We start from the raw sequence: 13303 nt of genomic DNA, 5'->3' as shown, positions 1-13303 counted from the left end.
TGAATTAAGTTTCCAACTTCATATTGTGTAAATATGTTCACTTTTTACGGCATAGATGTGTGCATGTCAGTTTTTATAATAATGCCATATATTTTGTCATTATTGGTCACCCTGCAGTCTAGTTTTGTTTGCATCATCAGTCATTTAAAAGAGGACCCCATCGATCAACCACTGCAGAAAAGGTTTATTCTCCTTTGACAATGGTGTTGGTAGATTTTGGAACCGGTACAGGTTATCAGCCAAAATGAGCTATTGTCACCTGAGCTTATATGTTGATCTAGGCAAGACACATTTAAAAAGTGAGAAGAGTTAGAATCGACTATTTGTAAGATTAGTAAATCATAAAACAATCAATCGAAGATTTTCATCTGTGTAAATAAGTGTCCTATCTACTTGAGTATTGAGCTTGACCCATTAGGAATAATTTAATGATCTATGATGCGCACACACACACACACACAAATCCCCTTTAAGATTCCACTATAGGCATTTAGAAAGTCTGTGCTTTTCTTCATTTACTGCAGTGCGACAACTTATCAGTGTGATTAACAGGTGCCTCGTTCTTAGTACACATGAGAGATGTGAAATGTTGACACTGGTGATGTGAAATTACGTAGTAGTGTTGGTTTCTGTATTCTGTTTCTTAAAAACCAAATTGATACATTCCATATTAAACCTAGATGGTTAGTTTGTTAAAGGGGTCATATAATGCCATTTTTGTACAAGTTAATATGAATGTTTAGGGTCTAAATGAAAACTTTGTAATATACTTTCATTTAAAAATTCTCATTAGTATTTTAAGAAAACACTCATTTTACCTGGTCAGAAACAGCTCTGTTTTCACCACGCCGTTTCAGTGCATATGCCTTTAAATGATAATGAGCTTCAGAGGGCTGACTCCGCCCCTCTGTTCTGCGGGTTCGGATTTAGGAACATCAAAATGACTGCTGTGTTCGTTATTACACCCAAGAACAGAACACCACAATCGCTTATAGCTTAATGACGGACTATGATTGACAGCTCGCTCACGAGTGAGGGCGGGTCTGTGTTAAAACGCTGCTGTCAATCAACAATCGCGGGAGGGGCGTCCGACCGTGTGACGTCAAATGGCTCGATTTGAGACGGGAAAACATATAAGGAGATTAAAACAAAAACACTGGATGGATTTTCATCAATATATGATGGTTGTGAACAGGCACTGCCAACACACATTTCAGTACAATCAACTTGAAAAAGTGCATGTACCATGCACTATATGACCCCTTTAAAATGGTTATTTGGTTATTGGTTAAGTGACATCAACGTACAAGGAAATTCATTTCTGAGGAAACCGTATTACATTTTGTTTAGAAAGGAAATGGAATCCATTTCATATTATGAGAAACTTGTAGCTTGACAAGCGGCAGTTTTAATGTGGCTTCTCCAAAACTGATCTGATGTTTCTAATAATCCTGAGATCTCAATGCTAGAGTAAAGAATGTCACCAGACCAGAACATCTCGGTTTCATTTCCATTACTTTGCAATGCACGTATAGAACAGACTGAGTTAGTCTATGCAGGTATTAGAGATATTAAAGTGTCAACCTTTTAAACTCGTTTGTCTTTATCTGTTTGAAGAACTTTTTTTACTCTGTTACATGCCTAAAAGAAAAACCAATTATCATTATTCTCTGTCCATCTTCATCATGACTTATCTATTTCTTACTCCTGTCCTGGCTGACTAGAATATGATATCATATTGAATGTATAGTGTAAATACATGGATTTCAGACCCCTATGGTGAATCTGGATGTTGGCCAACTTGACACTCATTATCAGTGTGGAGTTAGACCCTTAATGCTGCCTTTATCTCCACTGTGTTTGCTCAGACTTCACAATCGCCAGTGCCCAACATCCATTTCTGTGGGTTAACCCATAAACTCCCAGAGTCCTTTAAAATCCTGTCCATCTGGATTCTCTCCCCATAACTCAATTTTTTTTAAGGGTGCCCGGAATAGTTCACCCAAATGTAATAACTGTTATCAATTACTCACCCTCGTGTTGTTCCAAACTCCATTGGACTTTCATTCATCTTCAAAACACAAATGGAGAAACTAATGAAACCTTCAAGACCAGCGATTTCTGTCCCTCCGTTGAAAGTACAAGTTCATAAATGCGTAATAAAATGTTGTTGTTGTTTTTTTAAATCAATTAAGCGGTTTAACTAAATGCTGAGGCGCTTTATATGATGGGCTGAATTGATTTATAGGCTTTTATTCACATATAAACAATGGTCAACGGAAGCTCAATCGTACTTGTTTGACGTACAAGAACAAACCTCATTGGTTCTTGCGGAAGCTCAAATCTGCTTGCGTGACCCACAACATGGACAGGACAAAAGAAAAGGGATTTGAGATGATTTAAGAAACAAAGTTTGAGGGTATATAAAAATTAATGGAGTAAACAATTTTAGACACTTTTTAAATTTAACGTCCAGCATCAAGGGACTAATTTGATGTCATACTCCCCCTTTACACAAAGAGCGCCGTGATGGGACAAAACTCGAACTCTCCCTATAATCAACGAAGCATCACATGGCATGTTGACACTGTCATGATGCTTTTTTATGAAGTGCAGTGAATCGACTAAGGTGTGGTTATGATTGATGACAAATAGTGAAATGCAAATGTGAGGAGAAAGATGATTTCCTTATAGGACATGATAAATTATTGTGAATAGGCTGTGTGTTTCATAGTCCCTTCTTGTGTCATGTCCTGTGAGTGAAAGTCTGAAGACGGTGTTTCTGATTTACACTTGTTACACTGTTAGACTTGGTAAGTGTATTTTGATTTCCCCTTCCAATCCTCCATGGTCAGTGTATCAGTTTAAAAATTCTGATTCAACTATTTGTTTTTGTGTGATCACTTTAAAATATTCACTGAAATGAGTGTGCAGTTTTTCATGTAAAACGTTTTAATATTGCTCTTAATTACTATTAATAAATGTTAGTGATATTTTTGCAGTTATAGTCTTAATTTGTAAAAAAAAAAAAAAAAAAAAAAATTTTTTTTATTCTTACACTACAGGAATCATTTACACATTCTCATATTGTTTAAATATTACTTTTATTCTTCAGTGAAACACAGAAGTTTTTTTTTTTTTTATCTCCAGTGAACGAGGACTGAGGATTCAAAAAAGACGCTAAACCTTTCATAAATGTAACCCAAACGACAAATTGCACTATATTTTAACTCTGCGAGGAACAGTCTGAAATTTACATCACTATGCATATATCATATGTCATTACTTCTTACTACTTGAATGGATATCAAAATTCTAGTGTATAAAGACTAGCTGATGTGTGGCTTCAGAAGTCTTTGAATATGCTGCATTGTGAATTGTTCCACTTATCAAATGAATAAATAAATGTGCCGCGTTGTTTTTCCCAGAGCAAAGACATAAATATTGTTATATAGCGAAAATTGTCAAAAGGCTAAAAAAAAGTTTTTTAAATATAGATTTTTTTTTCTGTTATTTTCTCTCTCAGGTAGGCCCCTGTGTGTGGGGGATCATCTTCCCCTTTGCTGTCTGCAGGTGTCCGTCTAGTAGAAGACCAACACTTCCTGTTTTCTGAAGCCCTGCCTCTGGATCAAGTTCTAAAAAGTGGTCCTGTCTGTTTTCGAGTGTGGGGGGAAGTGAAGGGGCCAGAATCCCAGCTTGTCCTGTTTCTCAGGCAATGAAGCTGCAGGCGGTGATGGAGAACCTGCACAGACAGCAGAGAGCCAAACTGCTGATGGAGCAGGCGGGGCAATCACGCAGCCCCGCCCCCATGGGGGAGGAGCTTAAAGCAATCTCTGCCTCTGACACAGAGCAGGCGCAGATGGCGGCGCTGGCGGCGATGCGCGCAGTAGCAGCTGGACTTCAGAGGGCCGACAGCCCCATGTCTGAACACAGCAGTGGAGGAGATGTAGATGATGAAGAGGAGGATGAAGAGGAAGGGGAGGAGCAATACAAAGATATGATGGGGTCTGAGGAGGAAGAGCAGATGTAAGTGGGCAGTCACATGCAAATGAATGCAAGTGAGTTTTTGGTTGCTGCTTGAGCTGGTTGTTTACATTACATACACTAACAATCAAAAGTGTAATAATAATGCATTTTTTTTATGTTGTGTAAATAAGTATTTTATGCTCAAGGCTGTATTTATTTGTTCACAATGTAGTAAAAACATTAATATTGTGAATTATTACAATTTAAAAGAACTACTTTAATGTCATTTATACCTGTGATCAAAGCTGAATTTTCAGCATCATTACACCAGTCTTCAGTGTCACGTGATCCTTCAGAAATCATTTTAATATGCTGATTTGATGCTCAAGCCACATTTCTTATTTTTATTAATGCTGAAAACATTTGTGCTGCTTCATATTTTGTGGAAACTGATAGTACTGTTCAAAAGTTTGGGGTAAGTAGGATTTATTTATTTTTTTTTAAGAAGAAAAAAAGAATCAAGAATGATTTCTGAAGGATCATGTCGTGTGACACTGAATACATTGAGTAAAGATGCTGAACTTCAGCTTTGCATCACAGGAATAACTTTCATGGGAAAATATATCACAATAAAAAAAACTTAGGTTTTAATTGAATTGTTATAATATTTCACAATATTACTGTTTTTACTGTATTTTTAATCAAATAGATGCAGCCTTGGTGAGCATAAGAGACTTCTTTCAAAAACATAACTTTAATTATTCCAAACATTTGACCGGTAGTGTTTGTCGGGTCAAGGGAAATAAAATACTTTAAATCTATTCTGAGCATACAAAAAAACTGGTTTTAGTCAGATTTCTAACCACATGTGAAATGTTGCATTTACAAACTCGATCCAAACTATGTGTTTTATCTATTCATCCACCCAATCAATAAAAAAAACAATCAAATTTGAGTCAGAAATGTCAAAAATCTGGGGGGGGGGAAACCCAGCTAAAAAGAAATTGGACAAACATCCCTCATATCTTCAGACAATGTACAAATCTACTTTGCACCTACTATATATTTAATGTGTAGCTCTCTGTAAATTATTTTCTCACAGAAATTTTGATGTAGTGCATTTGGAGAACATTGAACCCATAGCAATGTTTCATTAAATGAATGAGTTGCCTGAACCGTCTCTCATGTGTTGCCTCTTTAACGTTTCACCATCTAATGTGTTTCAGAAAACAGAAATGGGATGAAGATGACTTTGAGGGTGAGATGGAGGAAGACTATGATGACGATCTAGGTGACGAAGGGCTGCCGTCGGGCCGCGAGGCCGTCACCCCAGGAAGAGGCATCCTCCTCTTACCCCACCGCCATTTACACCCTCACTCCCAGCTGCTAAAGGCTCGGCCTGCTTCTGAAACCGAACCGCGAGCATTGGCTCACTCCAATGCTCATTCATCCCATGGGCCACTCCATGGGCAGGACCACGCAGACTGGACCTATGAAGAGCAGTTCAGACAGGTGGGTACTGTGGGTATATTTGACCTGAAACAGGTCTTGCCACCACAATGATGTTAGTCTAGAGGAAATGCTAACTAAATAAACACTCCTCGCACACCTGGACGGTTGCAGGTGTGTAGGATAAATGTAGTGTAAATAATAGTATTTGCTGCGTTCACTGTCATAATGTGCAAATATTTATCTGGAATGGAAACATATGTTAAAAACATGCTTTAAATACCAATGTTATGGTCTTCTTCAGGGAAGTTTGTTAAAGTAAAACAGTATATCAAATAAATATTTGCAAGCAACGACGGGGTACAGTCCTTGAGGAAATAATGTGACTAATTTATCCAAAAGACTTCACTGAAGCTGTAAAGTGAGTGTGAGATTTTGTGATTTTAAGTTATGAAATCAGAACTCCTGAACTAAGCAATATACAGCCAGAGACCTTCACGCACCAAAATACTTGCATTTTTTAATCACGTTTGTATACTTTTTACACAACTAATCGCAAACTAGGTGTGTTCATTACAAGATCGTTCAGACTGTAGCTACTGATATTCATTCTCTCAAAAAGCCACTTTGTTCAAAGTTATTTTATTACAAGCTTTTGTTCTTGCCATTTGTTAAACCTGAACCATGTATCAAAGAGTCACACATGTTATCCGTCACATAAATTAGCTGTGGTTTAGCCCGTAAGTGCAGGCTGTGGCTTATGATGGCAAATTGGGACCTAAAAATGAAGTAGGTTCAAGACATAATTACTCATTATCTCAGAACATAAAGGCAAACGCTGGATCATGCAGAATCTCACGCATCGTATTTGTGGTTTGTCAAAATGAACTTTGAACGTTGAAGGACTCGCCCTTTAAATTAGTTCCTACAAACAAGAAAAGTTCTGGATGAGACGTTAACCGAGGTCCTGACTCTCTGTGGTCATTAAAAATAATCCCAAATCCTTCGAAAAAGAGTAGGGGTGTAATTCCGGCATCCTGGCCAAATTTGCCCCTTGGGCCTCCTAATTATCCCCATATACTGATTGGCTTCATCTCTCATTGGTCTCCTCTCCACCAGTGTGTGGTGGGCGTTCTGGCGCAATATGGCTGCCGTCGCATCATCCAACCAAATGGATGCTCCACATTGGTGGTGGTTGAGGAGATTCCCGCTTCCATGTAAAGCGCTTTGAGTACCCAGAAAAGTGCTATATAAATGTAACGAATTATTATTTGTTACTCTGTGATTTAAGCCAATAAAGAGCCTTCATCTGAACCAGCTGTCAATGACAGTGACTCCTATTAGTCAGCCACATGTTACACACTGCAAGCCATATTAAAAAATGCTCTTGAAACCATTTAATATCGTTTTTAAATCATGCTAAGCCATCCCTGGTATATTTGCGATCAGATTGGAGATATTGTCTTTAATTGAAACATTGTCTCAATTAAAGGGTTAGTTCGGCCAAAAAAGCCCCAGAAAGGTAGTAAAGACATCCATGTGACTCCAGTGGTTTAACCTCAGTTTTATGAAGCAATGCGAGTGTTTTGTTTGCGAAACCCCCCCATAATTTACCACTTTATTTACAAAATAATTAATCTCAGACGCGCATTCACACAACACCTGACATGAGGGCGAGTAATCAATGACAGAATTTTCACTTTTGGGTGAACTGTCCCTTTAAGTCATCATAGCCAATCCTTTTTGATCCTGGCCCACTTTGCTTCCTGTCCACTCTCCTCTATACTATCTAATAAAGTAAAAAAACGGATTGTCTAATTTGTCAATTGGATTTGTCACTAAGTTTAATTTTATTGTGATTTCCTTTCTGGTGACTGTCTTTAAACAGCTGCCATATACACTCACCGGCCACTTTATTAGGTACACCTGTCCAACTGCTCGTTAACACTTAATTTCTAAGCAGCCAATCACATGGCGGCAACTCAGTGCATTTAGGCATGTAGACATGGTCAAGACAATCTCCTGCAGTTCAAACCGAGCATCAGTATGGGGAAGAAAGGTGATTTGAGTGACTTTGAACGTGGCATGATTGTTGGTGCCAGAAGGGCTGGTCTGAGTATTTCAGAAACTGCTAATCTACTGGGATTTTCACGCACAACCATCTCTAGGGTTTACAGAGAATGGTCCGAAAAAGAAAAAACATCCAGTGAGCGGCAGTTCTGTGGGCGGAAATGCCTTGTTGATGCCAGAGGTCAGAGGAGAATGGCCAGACTGGTTCGAGCTGATAGAAGGGCAACAGTGACTGAAATAACCACTCGTTACAACCGAGGTATGCAGCAAAGCATTTGTAAAGCCACAACACGCACAACCTTGAGGCGGATGGGCTACAACAGCAGAAGACTCCACCGGGTACCACTCATCTCCACTACAAATAGGAAAAAGAGGCTACAATTTGCAAGAGCTCACCAAAATTGAACAGTTGAAGACTGGAAAAATGTTGCCTGGTCTGATGAGTCTCGATTTCTGTTGAGACATTCAGATGTTAGAGTCAGAATTTGGCGTAAACAGAATGAGAACATGGAACCATCATGCCTTGTTACCACTGTGCAGGCTGGTGGTGGTGGTGTAATGGTGTGGGGGATGTTTTCCTGGCACACTTTAGGCCCCTTAGTGCCAATTGGGCATCGTTTAAATGCCACGGCCTACCTGAGCATTGTTTCTGACCATGTCCATCCCTTTATGGCCACCATGTACCCATCCTCTGATGGCTACTTCCACCATGTCACAAAGCTCTAATCATTTCAAATTGGTTTCTTGAACATGACAATGAGTTCACTGTACTAAAATGGCCTCCACAGTCACCAGATCTCAACCCAATAGAGCATCTTTGGGATGTGGTGGAACGGGAGATTCGCATCATGGATGTGCAGCCGACAAATCTGCGGCAACTGTGTGATGCCATCATGTCAATATGGACCAAACTCCCTGAGGAATGCTTCCAGCACCTTGTTGAATCTATGCCACGAAGAATTGAGGCAGTTCTGAAGGCAAAAGGGGGTCCAACCCGTTACTAGCATGGGGTACCTAATAAAGTGGCCGGTGAGTGTATGTTCATGGTTTGATGGCTGATTTATGGAACTGAAAGGCGTCATGCAGTAGCTCTATTGTGAATATGTACCATGCCGTAGCAATAATGCTTTCCCATTATGACTGTTTTATACACTCATCATTTGCTCCAAAAGTGCTGTGACCATTTGTACCCTTCTTAAGGGAATTTTTAAACACAGATTTCCGGTTAAGGAGCAGTGCAGGTGTTTTTTTTTTTTTTAATGCTCATGTTTGATTTGGACATTTTGTACCCTTCTTGAGAACAAGGTCATGTGATTTGTGTATGCTGGCCATGTGATGTGCTGAGTGAAGTGTTTGCAGGTGTTTACAACTGTTGGTTGGCGGGCGACAGAAATGCTATCTGGGTTTTAGCATTCAGTTCGAAGCTTGATCTTCATATCAAGTCGTTGCCAGAAAACGTGGGCAGTTGCGTAATCAAGACAAGCAGGACTCTCTGTACGTTGAGATGTTACACAATGATTGGGTGGCATTTGAATGGTTGTATAATATATACTTTACAACCCCGCCCCCATTCTGAATATGAGAATGCTGAAACTGGATGATACACCCAGTTACAACAACATGCAAATGGTTTTATACATACTTGCCTGTTGCCTTACACTAGTTTGTTTGGAAACTGTAGTGTTTGAGAGAGAGTATGTGTGGAAAGGGTTAAGGCCTGTGGTTTATTTTGGGCAGGTGGGTGGGGGCGGTGAGGAATGTGCCTGAGGGAAAGTGATAATCTGGACCCTGTCAGAAAAAAAAAAAAAATCCGCCAATGTCTTTATCGGCCGTCACAGCTGGAACCTTTCCAAACTGAACTCTGGCACACTTTAACAAATAAAACCCATTACTCAAGTAAAAACTCACATCGCGCTACAAGTAAACCTGTCCTCTGGCATTACACCGAGCATGTCAAAGGCTGACAGCTGGTCCCTCTCCTGAACCAGCTGGGACACGGCCAAAATAAATACAAAGCTTCTGTGTTTCCGATTATGTTTGATACAGATATTAATTAATCGTGTTTTAAGGCATGCTGCCAAAGTCTCTAGCATAACTATCTGTGCCTGCCATTAAGTGACTTGAATAAAAAAAACAGATTTATTCGCTGGTATCAAAAATGGCATGTCTTAATCATTTACACACTGATGATGGCTTTATTGCTGTTGTTTTCTGCCGGCCAAGATTGTGGTTTAAATTCATTGGGATTGTTGTGATTTGCCTTTTTTTTTTATATATATTTTTTTATATATATATATATTGTAAGGTTAAATTCATCCTCTTGTAAATAAGATGTAGTCACATGCTGGATCTTAAAAGTTTGTTGCGGCTGATTTTTGTCCCTATGGAAATTTTCCTCGGTTTCATCTAAACCTCCAAGAGACTTTTCTTTTTAACTAAATCGTCCTCTGAGCAGAAGTCATATAGGAGTGTATATCTATATGTACCCACTGTCTAGGTGGTTTTATGCAGCTTCCTCTTCCTGATAACTGAGCTCACAGTGCCAAACATTTATTTAACATTGCATTTAGCCTTTTCAGGATGTAGCCATTTGTATTACTTGAACTACATTTGCAATGCACTGTATATATGTTAACAAACAAACAGTTCTGATTGGTCGACATGGCTGATGACGTTATTCATTTGAATGCCTGTGACCGTGCATTCTATATTATTGTGACAAGTTGCTAGCCTGGTTAAAACCAAGGGGGGGTAATCCATCGACCGGAAGTTGAAGCCGGCCGGGTGCCGCCATCTTGTAGCAGAACTTCACTTGCGTAAGCATTTCCATTGTCTCCCATTCATTTTGGCGTCACTTTGACAGCGAATAACTTTACATCTGAGGCGTTTAAAGACTCCATTTGTCCATTATTTATTTCTAAAGAAACACGATAATGTATAAAGGGCTCCATTATCTTCTATGTTACATTATGGCCCCGTAGAAACAGATTTAGTAAAAATAGGCTAACGATTGCGTCATAACCACTCGACTCTGTCGCGCTGTACAGAAATTACCGTACAGACAGGAGGAGAAGCTCGCAGGCGATCGGGGGGACGTCCCGTCAAGGGAGAAGCCCATAGATAATGAGTCCATAAAAGCAATGGAATACTTACTCCTGCTCACTCACGCCAAAGCACTCTTTGCTCAAGTTCCCCGTCTCTGCAAGATTAACGTTGGCAATTTTCACGCACAGCTACTAGAAGAGTAACGTCTGTCAGACAGGTTGCTCACGTCATCAAGCTTAGTTTGAGTCGGTTTGAGTCTGCGCGTCAGGAACGGAAGTGCTAAAAATGGGCTTCAACTGTCTCAACTGAGTTCCAATGAGATGTCTCTGTCCACTTCTTATACTGTCTATGGTTAAAACCAGACCATTCTCAGGTGTAACTGAGTTATAGTCTGGCAAACCGTCATAGACAAATCATTTCCAGAGGGGCGTCACCAACGGACGTCGCGGATAGACCTAAAACCAATCAGAGCGATGAAGGAGATGACGTATGCAGAGCGGCGGAGAATCTCCGAGTGTTGTTCTTTGCTCGGTTTTTAACAAAAAGGAAACGTTCAAATCGCTTAAAACAGACGCGATAGCTGATTCGAACGAGCGATGTTCGGCGGCGGCATCCATCTTTCTAATGTAGGCTACAAAATCTGCTTCAAAATCCCAGCGCTGTCGTCATCGTGTAAAGCCCGCCGATTGGTGCCTCGATTTCGACGGATTGGAAATGGGCTTGAATGAGCTCTTTGCCAGACTAACTTTCAGAGCAAATCTAAATTTGACGGAAGTTGCCTGGGTTTTCCCAGGCTAACAAGTTGCTACAGTACTTGGCAGCCCTAAACAGTCTACAGTTCTTTGGATCTCAAAGGGACTGTCACTGATTTTGTGATTGCCACTTACTACATACATTTTTTTTATTCTAAATATATTTCAATTTCAATGTAAGTGAAATGCGTAATATCTGTTACTTTAGTAAAGTAGTTGCATGAACTAATTTCAAATGTGAGATTCACATGATATGTATAACTGCATGTTGGTATCAGTCATACTGAAGAGATCGGACTGTAATTTTCACCCGTAAATACATTGTCATTTACTCATTCTTCAAAAGGTTTGGAACGGCATAAGGGTGTTTTCGACTTCTGTTGTATGGACAAAAAAAAGCACTTAGAAATTTTCTCAAAATATCTTATTTTATGTTCAACAGAGGTAAGTTACATAGGCTTGGAATGACATGAGGGTGAGTAAACGATGATACATTTAATTCATAATACTAGACTACTGAATCTGGTCAATTTAGTTTTCTGTGGTTTAAGGTGATAACTGGCTTTCCCACACAACTGTGTTTGAGGATTTACTTTTAGTTTACGTTCCCATTAACCAACTGGATGCATTGTTATTCTATAATAAGAGACTACCATGATATCATATATGAAGGTAAAATATTTCTTATTTTGTAGCTCTATAAAATGTTACACTTCCTCTCGCACAAACTTCCTTAGAAAAGGAGAAGTATACTTTGATGTCCGCTGTAAACGTGAACAGCAGGGCAAATGGAGCCCCGATGGACAGTAAAGAAAAGAGCTCTTTAAAAATTCATCACACCCTCTACAGGCAGTTGCCATTTAGTGGTTTTAACATTAAACATTGATTTGCTCACTGCAAAGTGTAGGGTGTAGGGGGTGGGGTGACCGACCATTAAAGGCACAAGGCTGTGTGGAGCTTGGAATCTTTATATTTATTTTTATGGGGTTTTAGTCTCTGGTTTGATCCAGTGTTTCCTCAATATATGCCACTAGCTCAATGTAAAAAAAAAAAAATGTATTCACATGCATTCTTGCTAATTACTCTTGGTATTTATCAATTTGTTGGTGTCGTACACTTACACGCTTGCTAATTGGTTTTGGTGTCCTCGCTTTGTTTTTATCTGTCAAACTTGTTAAATTTCACTTAATTTTTCACTTTGGTATCACTTAATACTTCAACGAGTGGAACCTGGAGATACACATAACGGTTTGAATTATGATTTAAACAAATGAAGTTCTCACAGTTCCTGATGTAAACATATCAGTGCCTCAGTCATTTGCTTAATTCCCAGATTTGCTTTCAACGCTGACCTATTATCAGTCAGCCGTTTAATTATTCCTGTCTCGGAAGAGAAGTCATGAAAGGAATCTAGACGGTGAATAAATCGTCTGATTAATGTAGACTTGACATATTAATTTCAGACAGACATCTCCCATAGGTATTCTACTATTCAAACAGCTTTAATTGCACAGACCACTTACTCTTATGTCCGAGCAGGAAAGTGAGCACAGGAATTGCGGTTATGGGGAGTAGTTCATAGCTGGATATTGTCCAGGCATTGCTGCTGCTTCTGAGCTGATGTCAGACTGAGGGTTCTAGACGCTGGAATGTAAACAAAGATGGCCGAAAAGCTTAGGCTAGCACTTTTTTTCCATTGCATCACACTTCTCTCTCTCTCATGCTTTTTGTTAATCAATTTGAAATGTCTCTTGGTCTTTAAGGAAATTTCCACAATGAATTAGGGTTTTTCTTTTTCAGTACATGTGGTTCTAAATGTAGAAAAATGTGTACATTTTATTTATGAATCATGATCTCTATGTGAAACTGTTCACCCATGCAGATTTTATTTACAAATGTTTTTGTACGTATGGTTGGTGGACAAATCTGGGATCAGAAGTCAAGTGTTTGACCACTTTCTAGTTGATGGGGATGAACAGGCCATGTAGGTAATGATAAATTACTGGAGCTGTCACAATACC

At 39.3% G+C, this 13303-nt stretch overlaps 1 protein-coding gene across 1 annotated transcript in view; it reads left to right on the top strand.

Moving 5' to 3' along the window:
• arid3a (AT rich interactive domain 3A (BRIGHT-like)) overlaps positions 1–13303 on the top strand; it is a 34352-nt gene that overhangs the window by 7897 nt on the left and 13152 nt on the right. The window contains exons 2-3 of the mRNA XM_056266511.1: positions 3527–4026; positions 5193–5478. Coding sequence (XP_056122486.1) covers positions 3716–4026; positions 5193–5478 — 597 coding nt within the window. The 5' untranslated portion in view covers positions 3527–3715. The remainder of the gene's footprint in view (positions 1–3526; positions 4027–5192; positions 5479–13303) is intronic.

The sequence above is a fragment of the Rhinichthys klamathensis genome, unplaced genomic scaffold, assembly GCF_029890125.1.
Source record: "Rhinichthys klamathensis goyatoka isolate OS25496 unplaced genomic scaffold, OSU_Roscu_1.1 h1tg000249l_1, whole genome shotgun sequence".
In the NCBI taxonomy this organism is placed as follows: domain Eukaryota; kingdom Metazoa; phylum Chordata; class Actinopteri; order Cypriniformes; family Leuciscidae; genus Rhinichthys; species Rhinichthys klamathensis.
This window is presented reverse-complemented; position numbering and strand designations above follow the sequence as displayed.